The 26,434-nt window shown below is 58.6% G+C and overlaps 2 protein-coding genes across 3 annotated transcripts; one reads left to right on the forward strand and one right to left on the reverse strand.

The window, feature by feature from the left end:
* Positions 1-627: 627 nt before the first annotated feature.
* On the reverse strand, positions 628-5,392 carry ELP5 (elongator acetyltransferase complex subunit 5). 2 transcript variants are annotated; one of them, XM_077314473.1, is made up of 8 exons: positions 5,232-5,392; positions 4,591-4,651; positions 4,066-4,146; positions 3,521-3,747; positions 2,965-3,158; positions 1,959-2,057; positions 1,660-1,760; positions 628-1,350 (listed from the first exon to the last, which is right to left on the reverse strand). In XM_077314473.1, the coding sequence occupies exons 1-8, from the start codon at positions 5,362-5,364 to the stop codon at positions 1,242-1,244; spliced, it is 1,005 nt and encodes a 334-aa protein (XP_077170588.1). In that variant the 5' UTR covers positions 5,365-5,392; the 3' UTR covers positions 628-1,241. The 2 variants fall into 2 exon arrangements, with proteins under 2 accessions (XP_077170588.1, XP_077170587.1); XM_077314472.1 differs by having other exon boundaries at positions 1,959-2,060; positions 5,232-5,379.
* On the forward strand, positions 5,326-26,316 carry NEURL4 (neuralized E3 ubiquitin protein ligase 4). Its single transcript, XM_077314481.1, has 29 exons — positions 5,326-5,853; positions 6,500-6,878; positions 7,586-7,651; positions 8,062-8,345; positions 9,546-9,657; positions 9,796-9,884; positions 10,009-10,081; positions 10,762-11,026; positions 11,500-11,681; positions 12,210-12,295; positions 12,433-12,595; positions 12,905-13,103; positions 13,960-14,036; positions 14,222-14,300; positions 15,251-15,426; positions 16,893-17,021; positions 17,175-17,320; positions 18,199-18,414; positions 19,126-19,224; positions 19,744-19,893; positions 20,174-20,338; positions 20,739-20,897; positions 21,440-21,619; positions 21,772-21,865; positions 22,640-22,747; positions 22,949-23,093; positions 23,346-23,458; positions 23,615-23,810; positions 24,758-26,316. Exons 1-29 carry the CDS (start codon positions 5,326-5,328, stop codon positions 24,960-24,962), a joined length of 4,863 nt encoding a protein of 1,620 aa, XP_077170596.1. The 3' UTR covers positions 24,963-26,316.
* Positions 26,317-26,434: the final 118 nt, after the last annotated feature.

Genomic DNA, 26,434 nt, shown 5'->3' on the forward strand with positions numbered 1-26,434 from the left:
TTTTTATCCAGAGGTTTGATTCTAGTTTCCATTCTGCCTTCCAAGTTTGCCCCCTAAATACCTGATATTAATCTTTCTACTCTTCTGATCTAGTGATACTAGCTGCTTCTTCCTTTTCTACAGTCCTAGTCCCAACAGCACAGACTATAACCCAGCTGGAGAATTTAGACAGTTCTAAGTACCTCTCTGTGCTGTCCAGAGGTCATCAGCCACCGAGGGGTGCTCTCCTGGAAGATGGGGTTGTGTCACCCTCGAGGGTGGGGTTTTAGGATTGTTGGCAGTTATGGCGGACGTTGTTACCCGCCATGGGCCACTAAGTAGGAGTGGAGGGCTATAAATGTAAATATGAATGACTGTGGCCAAACTACCCAGAGTCCAGAAAGTATGCAGTTCTTTGGACTTGGTATCTAAGAGAAAGTTGTCAATTATTCAACAAGAATACTTGGCTAAACATTATCACAAAGGCAGAAACAAACATGGTGCTTAAGGAACTCAAGAACGGTAAAATACCAGGGCCTAATGATATAAATAATATGTTTTATAAAAAATTGTTACAGTTTTACAAAAATATATATCCTGCCATATTAGTGAAACATTTCTATCAGATTACAAGGAACGATACAAGAATAGATCAAACTGAGTTTATTAAGAACAGACAAATGAGGTGGAATGAAAGGAAATTAATCAGCCTGATACATTGGGCCAAAATCCAATCCTTACCCACAAGCGGGATCTGAGAACAGAATGTTCAGGGTAAAGCTGGATAAAGGAAGATCCCACACACACACACACACACACACACACACGCATATACGCACATACCAACAGCCTTTCTTTCTCTGTCCCACCTCCAGTCAGGCCTTTATGGGGAGGAATGTATCTGTCCGGGCCCATTCTCTGGCCAAACTAACCGAGTGCTCGCTTGGGGGTGTCAGAAGGAGGCGGTGCAGCTGCTCGATTGTTCATCTGTGTGTACTGAACAGATTTGTTGGGGGACACACTTCCAGGCCATTCAAGGTGTCCTAATCGATGTCAGGGCCTCTGATCTCAGGTAGTTGGCTGGTTCTTTCTTTCTGTTCTGAGACAGTCCGAACAAAGCTGACATGCTGGCGCTGAGGCCCAGGAGGCCCTGCCCAGAAAGCATCCAGGTCCTGCCGACTGGTCTGCAGCAATGCTTCGGAAAAGAGGGACAGACCAGCTGGGAGTGCCCCTGCCCCCCCCCCCCCGCCAGCTGATCCCTCTCAGACATCCAGGTCATCATCGGGATCTTCGTCATCAAAGTCATCAGCAGCATCTGGCTCATAGTAGATCTTTCCCAGGCTAGATGAGGTCTGCAACAGAGATGATTTCCTGAACGGGGAGAAAGGAAGTTAGAGGCTCCACCATAAGCCGAGAGGCAATGGGAGGGAAAAGAGGAACACTGTAAAGGGGTGGGGGAAGTCAGTCCTCAGCTAGGCCAGGAGGAGGCCATTTAAGCAGCGTCATGATGAGGGTTACCTGAACCAGGTACAGGAGAGCTCGAGAAAGGAAGGGCAGGCTGAAAAGGGCCAAGGTTTCCACACAGAATGACGGAAAGGAAAGCAGCAGGAGGCAGACAAAGGGCTCCGGAGAGGAATCTGAGCAAGGGGGGGGGGAGAGAGTGGGGCTTGAGGTACTCACTTCTCCTCACTGAACTGATACGGGAGGGGCACCGCCTCCTTTGCCCGGCGTTCAGCCTCTGAGAGGCGCAGGTTAAAGGTCAGATGGGCGGCTGGGTCTGCCTGCAAGAGTCCAGAGAGAAAGGCAGCAAGGAGGCTGGAGCCGAGCCTCGGATGGGGGAAAGGGACGGAGCCGCCCAACCTGTGACAAGGTGCCTGTCCCCCCCCCTGTCAACTCCACCATCCACCCTCCGTGCCAGCCGAGGCACCTGCATGCATACAGAGGTGGGGCAGCCCCTTTGAGAGGGGGAGGGCACGTACTGTCGCTGGGGCTTGAGCATCCTCCTCTCCAGAACGGCCATCCTCCGGCACCTCACCGAGGCATTTGAGGTCCCAGTTTGGGAGCACCGTGAAGTATTCCTTCTGAAGGAGGGAGGGGGAGAGGGGATAAGGAGGGAGCCAGAACCCCTCACTTCATGACCTCTCCAAATCCCCTCCGGGACAGCTCATGTGACACCCACTGGAGAGCTCCAGTGACAGTCACAGACACAGGCAGCTTTAAAACGGGATGAGGCCAGGGGTCAGGGAGGACGGGTCTGTCAGTGGCAACTAGCCCTGGTGACTCAAGGGAACCTCCACCTGCAGAGGCAGTCAGCTCTGGATTCCCAGTGCCAGGAGCAACCTCAAGGGAAGGCCTTGGCCCTCTCTGGCCTCTTGGCCAGTGTGTGAGATGCTGGATGGGACGCACCCTCACTGGTCTGATCTGGCAGGGCTCTTCTGATGTTGAGGGGTGTTGAACTGCCACTTCCTTGCTGCCTTCCATGCCCAGCAATTTAGGGAAAGCGTTCTAATTTCCTCACTCTGCCTCTGGGGCACTGAGGCCTTGTCCAGGCATTTGGAAGAGTCACCGCTACTCCCAAGCGATCCCTGCTGGGTCTCGATGGTGTTGCTACACGAGTGGAAACAGACCCCCCACGGCCTGGATTGAACCATGAGCCCTACGATGGTAAACCGGTCCAGCAGGGAGCCTGGCCTGGGTTCAAAACTATCCCTTGCGACGGCAGACCTTCCAGACAGCTGTGAGGGAGGCCAGTTCGAAGCAATCTGTTAACCCAGTCAAGATATCCACTCCCCCTCCTGGTCCCCCATCAGAAGTAGCCAGGCCCAGGCAGAGCCTATAGTGGGGCTCAGTTGGCGGCAGCATGGGCCACTCACAGGCAGGCATGCACCAAGTCCCTGCACCACACCCTCCTCACGTGGCTGCCACAGACAGTGGTGTCCTGGCCTGCTCCCCCTCCCTCGGCTCACGCCACATCACAGCCCTCACCTTCTGCACCACTTTGCCGCCCCGCTTCTTGTGCAGCGTGACAGCGACTCGGGCAGCTCCATCCCCTCCCGGCACGGCCTCCGGAGTGGGCAGCACTTTCACCACGACGTGGGCCAAGGCGTGGAGGGCCTCCAGCTGGCCCTGAGAGTGCAGATCCTCATGAAGGAGGGCCACAATCTGAGTGATTTTCAGTCCTGCCAAGGAGAGAAGCGTTAGGAACTGCCTTTCAGCTCTGTTCCTGGGTGGCCATTCCCTCTGCACAAGCCCAACTGGATTTGGGTGGCCCAGCAACCCGTGGACAGCTCTCCCAAAATGGAACCGAGGCCCTCCTTGTCTAAACCAAGGCCCTCCTCATCTAAACGAATGCCCCAGAAGGCTCATTGCAAAGGCCCAAAGGCCAGAACCCGCCATCCTCCATGACCCTGGCATTGAGACATATATTATTACTCCCTCCAGCAAGTCTGGAAACAGGAGAAAGTACAAGATGACCCAAGTTGCTTCCGTGGCAAGTTTAGAGATTTGAATTTGGATTGTCCACTGCCCCTCTGGATCTCACCTGCTATTTTTGCCCTCCTGGGCAGCTGTGCCAGGACCTGGCAGACAAGTGGAAACGGCAGGCGAAGGAGCAGCCAGCTGAGTGAGTCCAGCACAACCGTGGAGGGCCCCTGTGCCGCTGCCGTCAGCCGTGCCACCAGTTCCGAGGTTGCAAAGTCCTCCAGGGTCCAGCCGCTGCCCTGCCCGATCCAGCCAAGGGGATCCACAAATAAATCATGGTGCAGCAGCCTGAGATAATATTGCTTTTATGACTATGAGCAACAACCCAGATGGGACATGAGAGCCTAGTCAGACTCATGGAGAAGAAGTGCCAACTAGCCCAGGTGACTAAAGGAAACCTCCACAACTAGAAGCAGTCAGCTGAATCCCATTGCCAGGAGGCAACATTAGGTGAAAAAGACAAAGAGTTGGGTTTTATACCCTGCTTTTCACTGCCCGAATTAGTCTAAAAGACCACACCGGCAGAGGTACAGAAACGGGCTGGTGTGGGCAGTCAAAGGACTGGCATGGATGCTTTCAAAATGGGCAGGAGGGAGAAAAACTCACTTGGAGGTCACTGTGGTGGAGAATCCTGCCTTGAATTCTTCCTCTGGGATGTCGAAGCCAAGAACATGAACAGATTCCCCCCTAAGGAAAGGACAGAAGGAGAGAGAAGGGATATGTGGGGCAGTCCAATAGGGAAAGGGCAGAAAGAGATTAAGGATACTGAGGGGGAGGCAGGAAGGCTTTCAGTCCACCTGGGGAGGGAGAGACACAGGGGCAAAGTTGCCTCAACCCAGATTTGCTTGCAGGATGAGGGGAACACCAGGTGTCCTCAGAACTGGAAAACCACAGGTTTGGAGTACCCAAGTATCATTTGCAAAGGAAAAAGGTTAAAAAGGAAGCACGAACCAGTGGCTAAATCCCCCCCCCCCCTTTTCTGTCTCCTCAAGCATCATCCAGTGAGCCAGGAGATAACCCAGCAGACTCCCCAGGCCAAACTAACCAGGGTCAGGGCTGGCCTTGGGGGCTGTGCCAGGGGCAGGTCTGACTCCATGCAGGATTCCCCGAAGGCTCATTGTTCCCACCTACCTGTGCGCTGAGGCAGCCACAAAGCTCTTGAGCAAGGTCCGGCCTTCGCAGCTGACTGAGTCTGTCAGGGTGGGAGAAGAGATGAGACAGCAAACCACCCCTCCCTCCTACACACCCAAGCCCTGCCTTCCCCTGAACCTCTAATGCCCTCTGCCTGCCCTGGGCTCTTCCACCCCCTCCCCTTGGAGGTCTTCCTGCATCTTCCAGCCTCTGGTGCCTCTTCCCTCCCACTATGGGAGCAAACCGAAGCAGGTCCACTGTGAGAGAAGTCTCATTTTGTTCAAAGGGGCTTACTCCCGGGAAAGTGCTCTTAGGACTGCATCCTTTGCATTCCTCCCTGACCGCCTGTTCCCATTTCCCATATTTGACAGCCCTCTCCCAAATGTGCAGCCCAAGGCAGCTACTAAATGCCACGGAATGCCAAGGCGGCTACTGAGAACTACGACTCAAACTGCCCTCCTGGATCTGACCAGCGATGCACGCTGCTCTCCTGAGGCTGCCTCCCAGAGGTGGACTGACTGCCCCTTAGCCTGGAGGCTCTCCTCGCGGCCCCTTGAGGCGGGTGACCCTCAGGGCCTCTGGGGCTGCCAGCCTCCCGCCGGGGCCTGGAGTCGTGGGCTGAGGCTGCCCCCCTTCCTCACCCCGCACGAGGAGGAGCCCCTCGGCGCGCCCCGCCGCCAGCAGCCCCAGCATGCTCCCGCCCCGCCCCTCGCCCCTCGCGCCCGGCGCCCCTCGATGACGCGGCTGTACGGCAGCCGGGCTGGGCGCCGCCATGCTTGCTCCGGGCCAGGCGCCCCGGGGGCTTCTCGCCGCTTTCACGAGCCAGCCGAGGCAGACATAGAAGCGGCCGGCGCCTCCCCCACCCGCCGCCGCGCGCACAGCCAGGCGCGCCTCCCGCCCTCCTCCCGCCCGGGGGGTGGCTTGGGCCCCCGCCTGCCCGCCCGCCCGCCGTCAAGCGCGGCCGCTGCCGTCAAGCGCGGCGGTGGGGCGTCGTGCGGGGTCGCGCGCGGCGCTGTGGGGCCGGGCCAGGGCGGGCGGGCGGGCGGGATGCTGGGCGGGCCGGGGGGCTCGGGGGGCGGCTCGGGGGGGGTCCCTCCGGCCGGGCCTCTGCTGCACCCCCGCGCGGGCCGCCTGGTGACGCTGTCGCGGGGCGGGCGGAGCGCGGCGCGGTCGCAGCCCGGCCAGGAGTTCAACCACGGGCTGGTCCTCAGCCGGGAGCCCCTCGGCCCCGCCGCGCCCTTCACCGTCCGCATCGACAGGAAGGTAGGCAGGCAGGCCGGGTGGGCGGGAGAGCCCCGACAGAACGGGGGGGGGCTCTGGGAGAACTGGGGGACTGGGAGAGTTGGTTTCTGTACCCCGCTTTGCACCACTCGAAGGAGTCTCGAAGCAGCTTCCAATCCCCTTCTCTTCTTTTCCCCGCAACGGGTACCTGGTGAGGGAGGTGGGTGGCTGAGAGAGCTCTAAGAGAACTGTCCTGTTAGGGCAGCTCCAGGAGAACTGGAACCACCCTAAGGTCACCCAGCTGGCTGTCTGGGGAGGAGGCTGGGAAATCAAACCCGGTCTCGGGAGGGTGGTTTGGAAATCTAATAATGGTGAATAAGAACCTCTACGCCAAGCAGGCTGTCAAAGAGGAGGGGGGACCATTCCATGTTGGAGGGCTGCATTTTATGGACCAGCACTCTGCTTTTCTCTGCTTCCAGAGGTCAGCCCAGGAAGATGGGAAGTAATCAGTACCCCTCTCCCATGGGGAGTACTAGTCGATCAGTTACTACCACCACCTTCAGAAGGTTTTGGGGTCAGGAGGCGGCATTTCCAAGCCTGAAACTTTGCAATTAACAAGAAAGAGACTATTTTAACTTTTCGCCATGTCGGTGCCTTTCTGCTGAACCGTGGTGCCCTTTCCCCACAGGTGAATTCCTGGAGTGGCTCTATTGAGATTGGGGTGACAGCCTTGGACCCCAACCTCCTGGACTTCCCCAGCAGTGCCACAGGCCTGAAGGGAGGCTCCTGGATCATCTCCGGCTGCTCGGTGCTGCGGGATGGGCGCTCCATCTTGGAGGAGTACGGGCAAGACCTGGACCAGCTGGGCGAGGGCGATCGGGTGGGCATCCAGCGCACGGCCAACGGGGAGCTGCGGCTCTGGGTCAACGGGCAGGACTGTGGTGTGGCAGCCACTGGCATCCCCCAACGTGTCTGGGCGGTCGTTGATCTGTATGGGAAGTGCACCCAGATCACAGTGGTGCCGAGCAACGCGGAGGAGGCAGAGGAAGGGGGGCCTCACGATGAAGGTACGTTTTTGTGGCAGCAAGAGAAATGGGTGGGGTGGGCAGGTACCTCATTGGGACCACACTCTTCTTGCTCTTAAGGGTTGACTAAGAAGGGCTGCCCCAGGGAGTAGGTGGCACCACGGCCATCAGGACGATGACGGCAAACGTTAAGATACTTGTGGCAGAGGATGGAGCAGTTTGCAGCCCTTTCTCAACTAAGGAGCATAATTACAATTTTTCTTAGAGAAAACAGAGACGTGTATACCGCTGGGTTCCAATAAGAAGACCGTCAGTGTTATTTTCTGCGCTAAGTTGCTAAATGATGCTCTGTGTGTTATTAAATCAGTTATTAAACGAAAGAATCCTGTTTTTTTCCCATGTGGCTTTTCACTTCCAGAGATTCCCCCTCTCTGCTTTGGGGCAGGAAGCCTCCTGCTTCCTCTGCTTGACCTTGGGGAGAGGGAGTGTCTCCCCCTTTCCTCGGCGCCTGACAGAAGGGGGGTGTTCGGGGATGCTGCAAAGCCATCCAGGCCATGTCCTCACAGGAGTGCCCTGCGGTGTCAGCCTGATCACTGGATCTGCTGTGGGGTGGGACAGGCAGGCAACCCGCCCTTGGAAGGTTGCCCTTGTGGAGGAGGGACCTGTCAGACTGGGCTGAGGGATTGGTGAACCTGCCTGACAGTCTTGACAGGTTCCTTGCGTCTTCCTCCCCTGCCTTTGCTCTGCAGTGCTGGACCTCCCTTGCAACCAGAACCGGCCTGATACGTTTCCCAACAGCCTGGAGTCGGAGAACGGTAAGTGCTCCTTCTTGCCCCGTTCCCCCCCTCCCGCCATGGAGAGACCAGGGTGATGCTGCACACATGTGAGGCTGCTGGTGAGCCTGATCCCATCACGTGACAGGGCAAAAAGTAGCTGAAACGTGAAATCCTCTTGGGAGTTTCCGAGGGCAGCCATGGTGACCTGCAGTGGAACCGCTGGATTGGCGTCCTCGGGCATCTTGGACACCAGCCAAGAGTTGGGGTGTATGAGCTTTAGATGGCTGGCACAGGGAGATGTGACTCTTGACAGTTGGTACCCCCCAGAATTTTGGAGGTCTGTCAGATGCTACTGGACTTGAATCTCGCGGGCCGCCGAGCATCACGAGGGGCGCCAAGCACTTCTGTGCCTTTCCAGCAGTCTTTCCCCCCGGCCTTCCTCCCCGCAGGCTTTTCCAGCATGGAGCTGTCCGAGGTAGTGAGCAATGCCATCTTGTCGGCCTACAACGGGAACCTGTTGAACGTCAGCCTGGGCAGCCCCCCCTCGGACTCCGCCCCTTGCGGAGCCCCGCCCATGACCTCCAACGACGCCCTCCTCTTCCACGAGAAGTGCGGGACCCTCATCAAGCTCAGCAACAACCACAAGACGGCGGAGCGGCGCCGGCCCCTGGACGAGTTCAACAACGGTGTCGTCATGACCAACCGGCCGCTGCGCGACAACGAGATGTTTGAGGTGAGTGGGAAACGGGCATATTGTCGTCCTCCCCCCGCCCACCCCCCCTCGGCAGTCCCGCAGCCCAGGCTCCTCTTTTGTGTTTTGAGCGTGTCGGTCCAAATTTCCCTGGGGTCACGAGAGCGTCCGGAGCCTCTTTGGCTGCCCTCCTGTTCCTCCCTACAAGGACGGGCTGCATCACTAGCCACCCTGTCTTGTTCCAGCTCTCTCTGACTTACTTAAAGCGTAATATAAAATATTTATGAATGACCGGCTTTCAGCACCAGGCGTGGAAGTCGAGCAACCTGTTTGCCGCATAGATTGCGATGCGTGCAGGATGCCTGGCTGGGTGGGGATGGCATCAGGTGTGTGGCAGTAGGTTACCATTTGGCAGGAGGAGGGGAACTTTGCACATGCTCAGACAGCTGCTGCTTCTCGCTTAAACTGGCAGTTGAAGGGGGTTCACGGGGCTGCGCTGTGGCTCCTCGGGTATCCATGAGCAGGGCTAGTCAACCTGTGGTCCTCCAGATGTTCATGGACTACAATTCCCATGAGCCCCTGCCAGTGTTTGCTGGCAGGGGCTCATGGGAATTGTAGTCCATGAACATCTGGAGGACCACAGGGTGACTACCCCTGCCCATGAGGATCGTAACCTGGTCCATGACCCAGGCGTCACGCTCTTCCTCCACGGAGTATCTTGCATGGCTCTCCCACCACTGTGTTAATCTTGGGTCAGTCTGGTCTGGTGGAAGGAACGATGGGGCTGAGGTCATACCATGAGGCTTGTGGCTGGGTGGGATTTGAACCTAGACCTCCCCAGTTCTAACCCTTGGAAGTCCCACCCCACACTGGACTGTGCTCCGAAGTGAAACCAGGTCTTTGTTCAGGTTCCCCTTTTGCCTCGTGAGCAAGGCTCCTTGCTGCGTGGACTGCCTTTCTGAGACTGAGCTGGTGGCTCCTGGCACCCACATGGCCCCACCCTAACCTGAAGCGGAGGCTGACTGCTGAGCTGGTGTTCTCTCACCAGGAATTGAGTCTGTGCCTCTTTGCCGGCTCTTTCCCTCTCAGCAGAGCTGAGGGTGGATGGTCCTCCATTGCACCTGGAGGGAGGCCAGCGTCTGGGAACAAAATCAGCGTGAGCTGATTCCCAGGTTGGCTGCTGGGTGGGGCCCGACCTGTATTTGAAGCGGCAGGATACAGATCCTTGGTCTCCTCTTCCAGATCCGAATCGACAAGCTGGTGGATAAATGGTCGGGGTCTATCGAAATCGGCGTGACCACGCACAATCCCAACAACCTGGAGTACCCGGCCACCATGACAAACTTGCGCTCAGGTAATGCACCTGCCTACCGGGGGAGGGCAGGGAGACAGCCGGAATGCGCTGCGGGGACGGGGGAGGGCTGCCGCAGGAGGCCACAAGCTCCGCTTCCTCTGGCAGCCACCTCGACCCCGTCTGTGTTCTCTGCCCAAGGCACCATCATGATGAGCGGCTGCGGCATCCTGACCAACGGCAAGGGGACGCGGAGGGAGTACTGCGAGTTCAGCTTGGACGAGCTGCAGGTGAGCACGCCTCCCCTGCCTGCGTGTGCCGCTCCACCCCGACCACCATCCACCCCAGAACGGGGCCCTTCTCCCTTTCTTGTTTCCCCAGAATTCTGCTCACACTTCCTCTCTGCTTCCGCAGGAAGGAGACCATATTGGCCTGACCCGGAAGTCCAACAACGCCCTCCATTTTTACATCAATGGAATCGATCAAGGTCGGTGCAGTTGAGAAATGTGGCTTTTACATTGATCAGGGATTTGCGGGCGGGCAGGCGAGGAGGAGGAGATTTTAATGGTGTGGAGCAGAGCACGGAGGACTTGGCCTCGTAAGGATCAGTTTGGATCGACAGCTCTTGTGACAGCATGGCGTTGGGAAGAGACCCACTGCAGCTGGCCGTTTCCTCAACAGAGGATTCCAAGGGGGAATCCACTGCCAGAGGATGTAGTGATGGCCACAGGCACAGAGAGCTTTACAAGGTGGTTTGGTAGCTTCCTAGAAAGGTCTGTCAGTGGCCACTCGCTGTGGTGACCCAAGAGAACCTCCATGTTCAGAGACAGTAAACCTCTGAATGCCAGTGCCAGGAGGCAACTTTGGAAGCCGTGACATCTGTGCCCTGTGGAAGGCCCTCCGGTGGTCAGCCCCTGGTGGTTGGCCCCTGAGACAGGATGCTGGGCTTGGTGGCCCTCACTGGTCTGATCCAGCTGGACCCTTCTGGTGTTCTCATGAGACCCAGTTGTGTTCCTCATGATGAAAGACGGTCATGATGTGAGCCAGGAGCCATTAACAAACCTCGCTTGGAAGAGGATCGCCGTCTGCAGACTTTTGTGCCCTGCGGGTGTTTCTCTGCCCCGTGGCAGGGGCGACTAATTGCCTGCCCCGACCCCTCTCTTCCAGGCGTGGCCACCAACCTGACTCCCCTGGTGGTGTATGGCGTGGTGGACCTCTACGGAATGGCTGTGAAGGTCACCATTGTGCACAATCATAACCACAGCGACCGGCTCCGGCGTAACAACGCCATCATGAGGGCCCTGTCCCCAGACGTGGGACGCCGCGCCATCGACGCCGGGAACGAGCCCGAGCCAGAGCGGCTGCTTTTCCACCCAAACTGCGGGCAGAAGGCCGCCATCATCAACGAGGGAAGGACCGCCCTGCGGCCACAGTAGGCACCCTAGTCACCTTCCGGGGCCCTGTGAGCATTCCCAGGTCTCCCAGAGCTGCCGGCAGGGGATGGGGGGCACTTTCCAGGACTGGGGAGGGGGGCCAAAACATGCTGACATCACCCGGAAGTGACATCAGTGGCAACGTTCTGGCTTTTGGGCAAAAAGTTCTATGGTAGAATTATCTTCCAACCATAGGATTCTGCCCCCAAAGCAGAGCGTCGCTCCAATGTGACATGAACAATTAATTTCTGGAGTTTGTCCCGGGGGGGGGGGGGGAGGCTGGCGAGGAGGGTGACACTGAGGGTTTTAGCTCCTTCTGTCTGATCCTTGCTAGTTAGAGGGCCTGTGTGCCCTTCATCGCGGCCTTAGCGGTCCCTAGCACCTGGGCACTGCAGCCCTGAGGGCCACTCTGTTTTGATGGGTCCCTGTGGGAACCTCCCGTAACGGAGCCCTTGTGCCTCTCCTTGGTCAGCGCCACAGATGATTTCAACCATGGCGTGGTCTTGAGCAACCGGCCGCTGCGCAACGGGGAGGTGTTCCAGGTGCGCATTGACAAGATGGTGGATAAGTGGGCAGGTTCCATTGAGATCGGCGTCACCACCCACAACCCCACATACCTGCAGCTGCCTTCCACCATGACTAACTTGCGGTCAGGTGAGACCCCTCCTCAGATTGGCTTCCTGGGGGCAGGTCTTTGTTGTGTGGTCTCTGATGTGGTCGTACCCCAGTTGCTGCTGTGTGGCCTTAGGGCCATGCAGAAGGGCTTCTCTGACAGGCTGGAAATGGTCCGTGTTTTATTTTCGGATCACGATGCTGCTGCCAAATATGATGATTCCCCCAAGATGCCTCCATCTTCCTTTTGCCTGGGCAGACCCTTTTCTTGGTTCCATCCCAGCCCATTGTTGAAATGCTTATAGGTATATGCTGACCCCGTCTAGGGATCTGAGGGACCGACTGAAATCCTGCTTTTGTCTTTGTTTGAAAACGGCACATGGGAGGTGGTTGTAAATTCAAAACAAGCTGTTTTATGTTGTGATTTCCAGCGTCTTTTCTCCCCACATCACTGCCCCCTCTAGACCTTCTTCCCTGCCCTCTTCAAGATCCCCACCTGCCTCTGCCCAGGCCTCCCCCGCTCTTTGCTCCAGCTGACTCTTGCCCTGCTTTTTGGCTGATCTCCTGCAGGCACCTGGATGATGACGGGGAACGGGGTGATGCACAACGGAACAACCATCCTGGATGAATACGGCCACAACCTGGACCGCCTCAAGGCGAGTGCAAGAGAGGGCAGCCAAATGAGGTTCGGGGTGGTGTCTACTCCGGTGTAATCTGCAGGAGACGTTCTCCGCCCGGATACCGCAGGCGCGCTTCTCCCTGCCTCCTCACGGAGGCCTCTCTGCTTCCTCAGGCAGGTGACACAGTGGGTGTCGTGCGCAAAGAGGACGGGACGCTGCACTTCTTCGTCAACGGGGTGGCTCAGGGTCCTGCAGCGTGGAACGTCCCACCAAACATCTACGCCGTGGTGGACCTGTACGGGCAAGCGGCCCAGGCGACCATAGCTGATGACACAGGTGAGGAGAGATGGCGGCTCAGGAGCAGAGCTTCCGCTTGGCATGCAGAAGGGCCCAGGTTCAGTCCCAGCACCCCCAGTTAAGGGGGCCCAGTAGGAGAGGCCTCTGCCTGGAGAGTCGCTGCCAGGCCCAGCAGACCCTCCTGCCTCTGACTGCCCTGGGCTGCGGGGGAGTGGGAAGCCTGCTTCATTCTAATCCGAGCTCCGGTAGCAAAAGCCAGCCTTAGACGGCTCTTCGCCGGCCCACAGGGGGGTGGCATTTGGGGCGAGGTGCGGGAGCCGTCTGTGATGTGCGCCTCTTCCTCCGCAGATCTCCTCCCTCTTCCGGACGACCTCTCGGAAGGGAACAACCAGCTGTCTCCCAGCAGCCCCTCGTCCGTCGCTTCGGGGAGCGACCTGCGCTTCCACCACCTCCACGGCAACAACGCCGTCATCACCAACGGGGGCCGCACAGCCCTGCGCCAGAACTGCCGAAGCGAATTCAACGACGCCATCGTCATCTCAAGCCGGTCAGCGAGCAGCCGGGACGACACCCGGGCCCCCCTGCCCCCCCCACTCCCTGTGCTGCTGACCCTAAGAGTAGCCGTCTCCTCTGCCGAGGAGCAGGGTAGCCAGAGAACCTGGGAGGTGGGGAAGCCGAATAAAGAGTCAGACTCTTTATTCAGGGCAATAAAGGGGTCACAGAGTGACGAGCTTTTGAGAGTCATAAATCTCTTTGCAACTGTTATGGTTGGTATTTAAAGATCTGTGAGCTGCCCTTCTTCCTGGTGGGTGTGGGTTCTGAGGCTGAAAGGGGGGGGCAGGCGGAAAAGGATATTCTAGCTGAGACTAAGGCCAGTCAGGGGCTCTGCTAAGTCGGACACTCTTGACTGTTGCGAGCAAAGTGCAGTTCACGATGAGCCACAGGCTGCTGGGAGAGAGATGCAGAGAGTGGCACCGTTGAAACGGAGGGAGCCTGCTGCTCGCTGGGTCTCTCTCTGGTGCTGGAGGGAACGCCACTGGTGCTAACCAGCATCCATCAGGCCCTTGATTGGGTACAGGGCTGCCCATCCGTTGGGTTGAGCCTCGTTCAGATCTCTCAGCTGATTAGAGGCCACAGTGGTGAAACTGAGGAGCCTTTCCACGTGGACAGGGAGGGCGGGGAAGCCCCCCTCTGAGCAATGCAGGGAGACCTCAGGGGACTGACGGAGTCACGTTGGGATTTGTCGGTGTGAACAGCTTGGAGCTCTTTGAGTGTGAGGAGTGGAAACTTGTGCACGTGTTCAGCAGGAGCTGGCCACTGTGGGAGCAGAACTTTTCTTGGCCCGATCCCAGAAAGCACTTCATTCGCTCATCTTCTCTCCCCGGCTTCTGATTTCCCCGCAGGCCGCTCCGAGATGGGGAATTGTTTGAAATCGCAATTCAGAAGATGGTTGATCGCTGGTCGGGCTCTATTGAAGCAGGTGAGTTGGGGAGATGCAGGGTGGTTTGTTGGGGCTTTCTTGGCCTCCCCTCCCTCTCTGGGTGTCTGTTGTGGGGAGAGGAAGGGAAGGCAATTATCATTCACGTTGGGTAGCAAAAAGCAGGGTGCAAAAGCCCAGCTCTCCTTCTCCTTCTCCTTCCTCATCCCCTTTCTTCCCCCCGGTAGGAGTCACCGCCATCCGTCCCGAGGACCTGGAGTTCCCCAACACCATGACAGACATCGACTACGACACCTGGATGCTGAGGTGAGGACGTGGCCGGGGATTTGAAATAAACCAGGCTCCATCAGCCGAGGAACAGCCAAAGGACTTGCCTTAGAAACCTGGGGGGGGGGGGGGCTTATGGGAGAGCCTCCCCACCCCACGGGGTTATCAAACTTCAGCTCACTTTGTCCTCCCCACATAGAATTAAGCGGTTGGACTTAAGGGTGCCCCTGTTCTGTGTGGGCACACAAGAGCTGGTGCCCCAAATTAAATGTTGGTGGTCTTCGAGGTGCCATGAGCCACAAGATGCAGCTCGAAGACTTCTTACTATCTCAGAGGCTCCCTTGCAGGGCCCTGGTCAACCACTGGGCCTTAAACTGGGAACGGGAGAGTGGAGGCACAGGGTTATGGTGGAGTAGGGGGAAAATGCTTACCGCCTTCAAGCTGTTGTGGGTCATTTTAAATTGTAAATTGTATTTTGGGAAATTGTGTGGGGCTTGTTTTAATGTTGCTGTTTTTAATGTAAACCGCCATGAACCGGCCGGGCCAAGAGTTGGCGGTATATAAATAAAACAGTAAATAAAAATGAATGAATGCCGGGGAGGAGGGGGGCTGTCATTAAGGGCTGCCTCCTATGTCCACAACGAATTCCCCGCCTGTAGAGAACTAGCATATCACAGAGAAAGCAAGGCCACTGGCTTTTCCTGGGGGTCTGGAAAAGGTCTGGAGCCTTCAAGGAATCTGTTCCCCGCAGGAAATGGGCTGTGGTGGGCCAAGGGCCACTCAGGAGGCACAGAGTGAAAGCCAGATGGCGGCAGAGTCACTGCTGCAGCATTGGGCACTGAGAATATGACTGGAGGCCCTTTGTGTACGGACGTGTCGTTATCCTTTTCAGCCCAGGAGGCCTCAGGAGAGGGCTGCAGGAGGCCAGCTTGCAGCTCTGTGCTCAGAGGCCGGCTGCTTACTCTTGCATCTCCTTCCCTCCCTGCCAGCGGCACGGCCATCATGCAAGACGGCAACACCATGCGCAACAATTACGGCTGCGACTTGGACTCGCTGACCACAGGGTCACGCATCGGCATGATGCGAACAGCCAAGGGCGACTTGCACTACTTCATCAACGGTGTCGACCAGGGTGTGGCCTGTTCGGGGCTTCCTCCAGGGAAGGGTGAGGACCGTGACAGGCGTAGAAGCTTGCGTGCGTGCGCACAGAACGGCTCTTATGTTTTTCGGACTGCACCCAATGTTAGCAGCGATGTGCTGGGAAAGAACAGCATCCAAGAAGCTAAATATTGTCCTGTGAATTGGGAGGCCCCAGTGGTTTATAGAATTCTGCCCAGCAGTGACCTCGAGTTTTCTCTTCCTCTCCCAGAATCCGGGGTCTTGCAGAGAGGCAAATTCAGGACGGGCAAAAGAAAATACTTCTTTTTGTGACAAGTGATCAAAGTGTGGAATTTGCTGCCAGAGGATGTAGTGATGGCCACAGGCGCAGGTGGCTTTAAATGGGGATTGGGTAGCTTCATGGAAGCCAGGCCTATCAGTGGCTACTAGCTGAATCCCAGGAGGCAGCTTCCAAGGAACAGCCACTTGCCCTGTTGTTGGCCCTCCGGAGGAACTGGTTGTCCCCTGTGTGAGACTAGGCAGGCCCTCAGTGGTCTGACCCAGCAGGGCTCTTCTTCTGTTATGTCAGGGACTTGGAATCCCCCTGGGGAGAGGCTAGAGTTGGAAGGGGCCTCCAGGGTCATCAACTCCCTGCACAATGCAGGGGCTCACAGCTACCTGCCCACCCACAGGGAACCCAATTTCATGCCTAAATGATCCCCTCCAAAAATCTCCAGAATCCAGCCTGGTCTGGAGGAAATTGACTCAAGACCTTTATTTTTTTTAAAGCATGCAGGAGGAACAAAACCTGCCTTGGGTCTTGAGATTCTCAGGAGAATCTCTTTGCTACGATATCAGTTGCAGGAGAAACAGAAAGGGATCCCCCCCCCCCCGAGTTCAGCACGGGGAATGTGGGGCGGCTGGCGCTGTCGGCAGAGAAGGGGTTCTTCTCACCGTGCCCCCTGCATGCAGTCCCTTGAGCAGTCGAGGGGCCCCTCCGAATAGGGAACCGAATGCTGAGCTGGGTAGCCCACTCTGCACAGGGGGCAGGGGTGCCCTGGGCACAACGGGGCACAAACATGCTTGGAGAAAGGATTAGGGCCTGGAGACAAGGTGGCATGCAGGACCCCATGACAGAACTTTTGCCTTGTTTAATTGGCTGGTGGGAGGGCCGCCGTCCCTCTTCCGTCCCTCTGGTGGTTCCAGCCGTATGCAAACCTAATGCGCTGGCTTGTTGAACGGCCCATTTCATTGATGCTACTGACTCCCCCTGGGTACCCGACCTTAAGTCTCTGTGAGGAAGGTGGACTGTAGATCATGGGCCTAAATACATAAGTTATAGTTTTAAAGACGCATTCGGGGGGGGGGGCGGGGATCAGCACTGCTGAGTTTCTGCACCGGCGACTGTGTTGATTCTGAGGGAAGGGAGGAAGACTGCAGGGACCCCCCACCCCACCCCACTCTTGGCTGCTGATCTCCTGCCTCTTGTGCTAACGGAGACCTATCGCCTTTTCCCCCCACCGCCCAATGCAGAAGTCTACGCTGTGATAGATTTGTACGGCCAGTGTGTCCAGGTGTCCATCACCAGCGCCACCGGACCCATGGACAATAGCCTGTCCACCAGCAACATCACGGAGAAATCCTTCCCCATCCACTCGCCAGGTGGGAGTCCCTGAGCCGGGGGCAGGTGTGCACAGGGAGGCCATGTGCTCCTCATGTCTCGTGGTTCCGCCAAGGGGAAGAGACGGGTCAGGCTTTCCCGGCTGCCAGGCCCTGTGGCGGGAGCTGACCCGCGACGTCTCTCTTCCCTTCCAGTGCCCGGGGTGGCCCACCGCTTCCACGGCAGCTGCGGCAAGAACGTGGCCTTCCAGGAGGACGGGTGCCGGGCGGTCCGCGTGGCCGGCTACAGTCACGGCATCGTCTTTAGCATGAAAGAGCTGAAGACGGAGGAGGTGTTTGAGGTGAGGGCGCCCGTGGGGAAGGGGGGCGCTGAGTGGAGCACCAGGGAATAGCGAGGGGGCTCCTGCTTGGAGGGGTGAGGGGGTCTGCCGGTCTGTGTCAGGGGGTCTGTCCCCCTCATTCCAGAACCTTCACGAAGCCAAGGTGGGGAGTAGGGCGGGGCAAACAACAGAAGTGCAAAGCAACACGTAAACGGTGGTGGGAGGGGCTCTCAGGCCATTACCGATTTACAGCAGCCCATTTATGGTTTCCGAACCAAGGGATGTTCCTCTGGGGGTTGTGATGGGGGTCTGAGCTTCCCAGATCTAGATGAAAACTGGCTCGCTCGGGCTACCCAGGCCTGGCTGAAACATCCCATCTGTTTTGTTTATCGTGCTCATGCTTATTTCCCGCCCCATCCCCTGAGATTTGTGGGGTGGACTCCTTCATAACAAAATGCCGTATAAAACTAAATATATACAAGTAAAATATAAAAATCCTAAATGCATGCAATTAAAATCTGAAAACACGTTCCAGGCAAAGCGATTCACTGCCGCTTGTTCCCCTGCCCATAAAAACGCCTTGGATCAAAGGGGGAAGCAGCTGAGGGTGGACAGAGTCTGCAGCATGGAACGCGAACAGAGACACTTTTTAAAAATCCAAACGAGAAAAATGCATCCCAACAGCGATGAGATCAAAGCCGCAGTTCAAAGCTGTAGTGAATAGAATCGTCCTAGTCGGGACCTGATGGACAGTGAAGTCCCTGGTGGTCTCCAGGGAGGGCGGGGGAGGGGGTGGGCCGGCCATTGACATGGTGCCCCCGCTGGGAAAAACAACGCACCCCACAGAGACCCTGACCCATGGCCGTGAGCATTCACCCTCCCTCCTTCCCTCCCTCTAGGTGAAAATTGATGAGCTGGACGAGAAGTGGTGTGGCTCGGTCCACGTGGGGCTGACCACCTTCCTGCCGCTGGACGCCCCTTACGCAGTCACCGGGCTGCCCTCCAGCGTCCTCGAGCTCCGCTCCAAGGTGACCTGGCTGGTGACGGGCACGGAGGTGCGGCGCAACGGCATTCTGCAGAAGCAGAACTACGGGTGCTCGCTGGAGCGCCTCGGGGTGAGTGTGACCGCCGGAGAGGCAGACCGCTGTAGGTTTGCAGCAGGGCACGGGAGGAGAGGCTGGGCAGCCCCTGCCCGGAAGCCCCAGCGCAAAGAGATGGGCCTTCCCGATATGCCGTTTCTCTCTGGGCAGGAGGAGCCCAACATACGCTCTGCCTGCTGAACGCGGAACAAACCAGCCTGGAGTAGGAGACCGAGCGGAGGTCTTAGGACCCTCTGCAAACCCGGGCTTGAGTCCCCAGTTCTGCCCTGGAAGCTCTCTGACTGGCCGTGGGCCTGGCAGAGACTCTCACCCTGGCCTACCCAACAGGGATGTGGTGAGGAGGGAGGGAGGGAAGGAGAGTGGCGTCCAAAGCCGCTTTGAATCTCAGCTGGGATGTGAATAGCTGCAGTGGGTCACGCAGGGAACACCTGCCTCTCTTCAAGGTGCTGGGAGCCTGTGGGGGGTGGGCTGGAGCTGTGCCAAGGAGCCCCATAGGGACCAACCACAGACTCGGGGGTCGAGCTTTCGAGAGTCAGCACTGTAGCCCCGAAAAGCTTCCCCACGGTGCTCTGGGACCAGCAGGGCTCCCCTCTGAACCGCCCTTCTTTGGGCAATGAGTGAAAGAGAGCAGGGCCAAGGGGGGCTGGGGAGGCCCAGAGGGGGCAGCCAGGGCTGGGACAAGCCGGATGGCGTCCGGCCCTGCCCTGACGCTGGCTCTTCCTCCAGGTGGGGAGCCGCATAGGCGTGAAGCGCTGCACGGATGACACCATGCACGTCTTGATCGATGGGGAGGACATGGGCCCTGCGGCGACCGGGGTGGCTAAGGTGAGGGGCGGATCCAGCCCTCTTCCCCCGGGGGCTGAGATCTTCCCACGGACACGTGGTGCAGGGGCCTTGATCTGGGTGAGCCTGCAGGCGACGCTGGCTTCCCCCGGGCCCCTGAGCAAGGAACCTTGTACTGTGGTGGCAGCTACTGCCAAAGCTATATTAAAAAAAAAATCTGCACAGCCAATCAGATCTCCACTGGCCAATCAGAAGCCACAGTGGACAAAATGCCTGGAAAGGTGTTGGCAGGTGCCCACGGGCACCCTGTTGGAGACCCTGGTGTAGCATGATGGTCCAGGTTGTGGATCCCATTAGCTTCCGTAGCGCCCTGCTTCCCCCTGGGAGCTCTGGGCACAGGCTGAGGTACCAAGGAGGCGACGGCAGCAGGTCCCCAGATGCCACGGAGGCAGAGCAGAGGGCCGAGGGGGGGGGGGCTGGGCACAATCGTGGGCAGCCAGGGGAGGCTGGGGGGGGCGGTCTGGGCCAAGGAGCTCTTCCCATCGGCCTCTCTGCCTCCAGAACGTCTACGTGGTGCTAGATCTCTACGGCCGGGTGACGTCGGTCTCCATTGTGAGCTCCAGCACACTGGAGGAGGCGGACGGCACCAAACCGCCCTCGGTGACTTCGGAGCCCTTCAGCGAAGAGGAAGAGGAGGAGGAAGCCGTGCCAGTAAGTGTCACTGGGGAGGGCGGGGGAGGAGCTGGCCATCCCCACTCTGCCCCCGTCAGAACCCGGGGGGAGAGGGGGGCTTCCAGGAAAGGAGGGATCGGATGGCGAACGTTTTCATCAGTAAATAAAGATGTGAAAACCTTCCCTGAGAACTGAGGAGGTGTGTTGGGGGAAGTCTGGAGAAAGCACGAAGCCAGAGATGGAGCCAGGCCAGAAAGATGGAGCCCGGCCTCCCAGCCCATCCTCCTTCTCCCTCCCTGCCTCCCTCCCTCTCTGACAGTGTGAGAACGAGGTCCCTGCCGTGACGTCCTCCATGCAGTTCCTGGAGAACCACGGCAAGAACATCCTGCTGTCCAACGGCAACCTGACAGCCACCCGTGTCTCCAGCTACAACCAGGGCATCGTGGTGGTGGCTCAGCCCCTCCCTCCTCAGCAGCTCTTCCAGGTGGGTGTGGCCGAGGGCTTGTGCCTTCCGGGCAACCATCCCCCAGCCGGTGGGGCTCCCGGCTCTTCCTGGCCCGAGGGGGCATCCTGCTGCTCTCCTCTTCCAGAGCACAATTGCCTTCACTTGTACCCCACCTTTCTCCCCAAAGCGGACACCCAGCAAGCTTCCGTAGCTCGAGGGGAAGGGGATTTTGAATCGTCCAAATCCTAGTCATCGCCTTTGCGCTGCCCCGGATAGATCTGCTCTTTGCATGTGGTGGTCTGCTGCGGTTGGGGAGGCAGGTGCTTCTGGCTTAAGGGGGGGCAGGAACACGGGGGGGGGGTGGCTGCGCATGCTGGGTGTTTCCCTTCCGGTGCCAGGAGGACTCACGGTGCCCCTTGCCCCTCTGGTTGCCTCTCAGTTCCAGATCGATTCCCTGAATCCACAGTGGACTTCCTCGCTCTCCCTGGGGGTCATCGGGAGCTCTCCCGAGCGGCTCAATTTCCCCGCCACGGCCTGCTCCCTGAAGCGCTCCACGTGGCTCCTGCAGCGGGACTCTGTCTTCCACAACTCCCTCAAGGTGAGGCCGGCTCTGGCTGATGGCCCCCTTTCTGGTGGATCCATGTCCCCCACTTCTCGGGGTGCCTGTCTCCATTCGGGGAGGCGGAGAACGTGGAAAGAACCTGGACCCTCTCTTTCCTCCGATGAGCTGGGGGTGGCCGCTCCTCTCCTTCCAGCTTCCCCTGACAGCTAGGCCGGGCTGCGAGGAGTAACTGGGCCAGAGTCAACAGAGGGAAGGTGTTGGGAGAGCCCTCCCCTCTCCCCCTTGCGTCCATCGGGGCCATTGCTCTGCTGCTGAGCCAGGCCTAAAGTCTCCCCTGGACTGAAGGAGGACTTGGAGGGGACTCAGTGTCCCCAGGGCCCTCCCCATCCCAGGGCTTGCTCTGACTCCTCCATAAATTCTGAACGGTACTGAAAGCGCCCTGTGAGTTTCGCCCAGGAAAGAGCCGCTGGAGCAGCCCAGAGAGTGGGCTTTTGAGGGCGGCGTGTCTGGAGCCCACGCAGAGAGCCCCTCTCCCGTCACAGCCCTCAGCCGCACCCTCTCCCCCCCCCCTGCTGCAGATCGTCGAGAACTACGGTCCCAACTTGGACACCTGCCCCGAAGGGACAGTCCTGGGCCTTCTGGTGGACGCCAGCGGCTGCCTCCACCTCTACGTCAACGGGATGGACCGGGGCGTGGCCGCGCAAGACATCCCCGCCCCCTGCTACGCCTTCATTGACCTCTACGGGCAGTGCGAGCAGGTGAGCCAAGGCTTCCCTCGTGTCAGAGCCTTCCCCCCTCGCTGCTCCGGATCTTCTGTGCGGGTGGAAAGAACCAGGGTGGTCGGCGTAAGGCTGGTTCTGTCCAAGGGTTATAAAGAGATGGAGCTGCTTGACTGCTGTATCCTTCCCAGGTGACCATCGTGACAAACGACACCCCTGCGGTGGGAGCAGAAGGCGCCGATCCCCACAGCCAGGGGGACATGGAGAAGGCAGACGTGGTGGACGGTGAGTAGGCGCTTGGGATGCCTTCGTGCCGCCCTTCCTCGTCCCCTCCTGCTCGTGGGAGCCCTGCCAGGACTCTGGGCGTCAGCTTGGCCGGGGGCTGCTTCGGAAAGAAAGGCCTCGGCAGAGCAACGGCTGCTGGCCGGACGTGCCAAATCCCAGTGCTGCCAAAGGCCTCCTGACCACGTTCCTGGCTTCACAGCACTGGCCACTCGTTTATATTCCTGTCCCCATCAACCTTTGCCCTCCTGACCGCTCCCGATCGCACAGGCCCCAGCCAGGGTGCCCATAGCCTCGCAGGATGTCCCCTTGCCCTCCTGCCGGTGCCCCGGCAGACACCTTGGGCAATCTGACGCAGCCTTCCGGGTGCAGCCTCAAAACGCCTGCCGCACCTGGCCTGCAGCCGCACAGTGAAGACCCTCAGGCTGTGGGGGCCGCTTGTTACCCAGATGAGCACAATGCCCTGTTGGCCACTCAGAAGCCTTCCTGGGCCACGGCCCCACCTGGCCCCTTCCGCTGTCCACAGACACTTGGCAGGTAGCGGGGAAGAAGGTGGATGGATCCCACGGGGCCTGTGGGCGCCATCTTGGGGACCCCACCCCGAGCAAAGGTGGCCGGTGGCTTTGGGAGGCAGGCAAGCAGGCAAGCCTCTTCCTTCTTCTTGGCTCGGGAACCAAGGCAGCCGTGGCGATGGGCCAGCTGGGGCATGCCATCCCTTCCTCTCCCTCTGCTAATTCTTGGCACCCCCCTCCCCACCGCACCCCTCCTGTGCTCCAGGCATCAAGGAGAGCGTCTGCTGGACTCCCCCCGTAGACCTGAACACCCTGAAGGCCTGTGAATACCACGCCCTCTGCGCTCGCTTCAAAGACCTGCTCCTCCTGCCAGGTGAGTGGCAGCGACCCCCGGCTGGCCAGCCCCCACCTCAGCTTCCGCACACCTGCCTTGAGCTGAACGGGGGGGGGGGGGGCCTCCAGTAGCAGGATTGTTAAAAGCGGGAATGTGGATTTTTTTGCTGGATGCCAGCCCTGCCTGAGGCCTCTCCCACCTTACCTCAATGTGGGGGTCCCCCTTTCTCCCTCTCCCCAGACGCTTATTTCGTGGAAGACCCCAAGTACAGCCTCTGCTATTGTGAGTCCTGCCACAAGCTCCGGGGCGATGAAGCTTATTACAAGCGGGGGGAGCCGCCTCGAGATTACGCCCTGCCTTTCGGCTGGTGCCGCTTCAGCCTCAGGTACGAATAGGTGTGGGCGTACGCGTGAGGGTTCTTTTGGGGGGGGGCCGGGGGCGCGTATTGGAATGTCGCTCGAAAGGAGAAATCCTGGAGAATTGTGACCCGAGACCAAAATGAGTGCAAATGCTTTTGCTCCCGGGTAGAAGACTTTTTGCCTTCACGGCTCAAATATGTTTGGTGACCGTTCCGCGCAGGACTTTGTACACGCCCGCCCAGGGTCCCTTTCTCCCTTCTTTTCCCCGGTCGCTGCAGAATCAATCCCCGGCTGGAGGTGGCCAGTCCCTCGAAGAAATGGCACATGGCCTACCACGGAACAAGCGTGGGGGCCATACGCCGCACGCTGGATCAAGGAGAGCTGGTGCCAGGTAAGAGGGTGGGACCGGACCCCCTTGCCTCTGAGGTGCTGCCTCTCCTCAGAGATCCTGCTCCTTGAATCAGCCCCTGCCGCTTAGGGGACGTGCGGCAGGCCCGACTCCCCGTCCCCTTCTAGCGCGGCTGCGTGTCTCTTTCCCGCTCTGCAGGGAGCGCGTCCATCTTGAGTTGCCGCCCGGTGAAGGCAGACCCGCAGGGCAGCGGGGGCGGAGGCAGCGGGGGCAGCAGTGGAGGGTACCGCGAGGCAGAGGAGAACAGCTCCCCCAGCCGTGAGGACCTCGTGCGCGTCCTGCTGTCACCCACCCTGCGCTACGCCGGGCTGGAGACGTTTGCCACCAAAGTGCAGTAAGTGTCTGGGGGGGGGTTTCTATAGAACTTGAGGGAGTGGTTCCCAGTAGGCCTGGAGAAATGGGCAGGAGAAGCCTTTCATGGCTGGAGTTAACGCAAAGTCACCTGCAAAAGAGTGTCCCATTGCATCTCTGTTCATCCATTCTCCAGGCCAGTTGGCAAGCCCACCTGAGCGAAACAGCTCTTTGGGCCAGTCGCAGTCATGGGGAAAGGGCCGGGGGTGGGGGAAAGGTCTTGTGGTCTTTAACTTAAGGAAGGGCCGGAGAGCTCATGTGGGAGGAGGGGGGCAGGAGGGGGTGTTTTGTGGGGCCCGGCTGGAGGGCGGAGCTACCTGTTCCCTGAAATGAGCCATTTGAACGCTCAGCCGGCATCCGTGCTTTGCTGTGCGTGGGACTATCCTGGGAGGCTCCTGGCCTCCCAGCCGCTGTGGCCGTGGTTCCTACAACTGTGTCTGTGAGCTGCTTGCTCACCGGAAATGACCCAGTTGCCAGAGGGTGGCCACATTAGATTCCCCACTAAAGTCTCCAGAGTTTTCCATTCACCGCTGTTAAGGAAGCGTCCAGTAGCTCCCGAGAGGCCATCAAGAATTTGGGTGTGTTTTTTTGCTCGCTGATTGGGCACTCAGGTTGCCGTGAAGTGAGCTTTCCTTGGGACGGTCTTCCGTGGTCCTTGGCAGAAAGGTCTGATCTGCACTTAGCACCCACCTGGCCTCCAAGCAAAGCCGCTCCTCCTGCCAGGGCTCCCGGGCAACTGTTTGGGTGGCACAGGGCCTGCCATCACTGCCAGGAGTTAAGAGCGTGCAGGGGGGAAGGGCTGCCCTCCATCTGTCCCCCCCCCCGGCCAGAGCACGGAATGCCAAAGTTTTTGTGGCCCCCCAGTCTCTGCTCTGCGCTGCCCCTTCATGCCCTCCTGACCAGCCTTTCTCTTTCCCTCCCGTGCTCTAGATTTAAAGACCCAAAGTCGCACCGACAGCACGTGGCTCAGGTGGCCTTCCAGGTGTGCGTGCGCCCCGGCTCCTACAAAGTGTGCCCCCAGACCCTGGTAGTCCCGGAGCCGCTGGATCCACGCTTCAGCAGTGCCGAGATCGAGTGGGTCACCAAGGAGAAGGGAGCGACTGTCCTGTACGGGCTGCTGATCCGCGTGGAATGAGACTGACTCCCTCCCTCCCCCCGTCCACGGGGAGAGGGGCCCGATCCGATGCCACAACTCGCAGGGAGGGCTGGCTCTGGCCAAAGGAGCCCAGCGCCTGCCTTTTGATGCACAGACTGGGGCGGAGTTTGCGAGTCCCAAGGGGTTTGACAGCGAAGACCGACCGGCACAAGAGACTCAGTGGGGGAGTTCAGGGAGGGGGGGCAGCCCCTTCCAGGGCCCCCAACTGCTTCCCCTCTTTTTTTTCTTTTGCACAGAAACAAAGCAAGACAAGCTAAAGGTTTTTTTTGGGGGGGGGGGGAGTGGGCCGTTGACTTGAACCTTGTGTTTAAGAGCATGAAGGTGTGTGGGGGACTTGGGGGTGGGTCAAAGGGGAGGGGCTTTTGGTGCCACAAAAAGACTTGACAGAACTTTGGACTGTGGGAACTCTTTCTGGAACATGGGGGGGGGGGTTGTCTGTGATGTGGAATCTCCTTTCCTCCTGCCTAGTTGCCTATCTCCGCTGGGAGAGAATTTGGAGGAAGGGGTGGGTGGGGGTGGGGAGGTTGGTGCTGCATTGCAGGCTGAGACAATTTAGATTTGGGGGGCTTTGGACTGAACCTCGTGGCAGGCAGACGGAGCAGGGGTTGGTTCCGGTCACCCCTCCTGGAAGAGAGCACAGGGGCACGGGGGGGGGGGGATTTGGGATGTCGGGAGTGACTCTGCCTTCCTTCTGTGCATGTCTGTCTCTGTTGAAAGCCCTTGTGTATTTGGCACCCGCGGCAGAGAGGAACTCTGGCTTTTAGCACCCTTTACACACCTCTCCAAGAAGGGCTCGGACAATCCCGGACCCCTGCGGGGGGGGGGTAGGAAGAGGAAAGGAAAGCAACTAGGTGTGCAAGTCAACAGAACCAGAATTGGATCTCTGTCCCTAAGGCCAGGCTCTGATAATCAAACTGCCCCCTCCCTTCCCCACCCCACCAGAAGCACACCGCCTTCCAGCCCACCTCACCTCACTGCTTTTCCTCCTCAGACTCTGGACTTTCCCCCTTGGACAATTCCGTCTCCCCCCCCCCTCCCCTTATTTATTTATGCCTGCATCAGTTGCCCTCACCCCCAACCCCCCAAAAATGTGAACTTTTTTTTGTTAAGAGGCAGAAAGGGGCGTCAGGTTTAAATCTACCCGCCCTTTCCGCCTCTTGGATTTATATATATTTTAAATTGTATTTATGCTGCTTTTTTTCACTTTATTTGTTGAAAAAATGACATGCATTGTGTTTTTTTTAACCGAAGTCTGACGCTTTGTTTCTTTGAAGTTCCAGCGGTTGTACGGCGTGTTTTGCCCTCGCAGGGTTGATAAACAGACTCCGACTGCTCCGCGTGTGCGTCTCGCTCCTTCCGCGGGGGGGCGGGGCGGGGCGGGGCGGGGGGGATACCTGGCCGGCCAGGTGGGCAGGCCTCACAGGAGCGTTGTGCAGGGCGGGGAGCTCAGC

This window comes from Paroedura picta, chromosome 16 (genome assembly GCF_049243985.1).
Source record: "Paroedura picta isolate Pp20150507F chromosome 16, Ppicta_v3.0, whole genome shotgun sequence".
Classification (NCBI taxonomy): domain Eukaryota; kingdom Metazoa; phylum Chordata; class Lepidosauria; order Squamata; family Gekkonidae; genus Paroedura; species Paroedura picta.

Coding starts and splice junctions, on each gene's coding strand:
- NEURL4 (XM_077314481.1), top strand. CDS start 5,326: ATGACGCGGCTGTACGGCAGCCGGGCTGGGCGCCGCCATGCTTGCTCC. Junction 6,879..7,585: donor AGGGGGGCCTCACGATGAAG/GTACGTTTTTGT, acceptor TTTGCTCTGCAG/TGCTGGACCTCCCTTGCAAC. Junction 19,894..20,173: donor AGGAGGAGGAAGCCGTGCCA/GTAAGTGTCACT, acceptor CCTCTCTGACAG/TGTGAGAACGAGGTCCCTGC.
- ELP5 (XM_077314472.1), bottom strand. CDS start 5,364: ATGGCGGCGCCCAGCCCGGCTGCCGTACAGCCGCGTCATCGAGGGGCG. Junction 3,159..3,520: donor CAGGAGGGCAAAAATAGCAG/GTGAGATCCAGA, acceptor TCTCCTTGGCAG/GACTGAAAATCACTCAGATT. Junction 1,761..1,958: donor ATGCTCAAGCCCCAGCGACA/GTACGTGCCCTC, acceptor GGACTCTTGCAG/GCAGACCCAGCCGCCCATCT.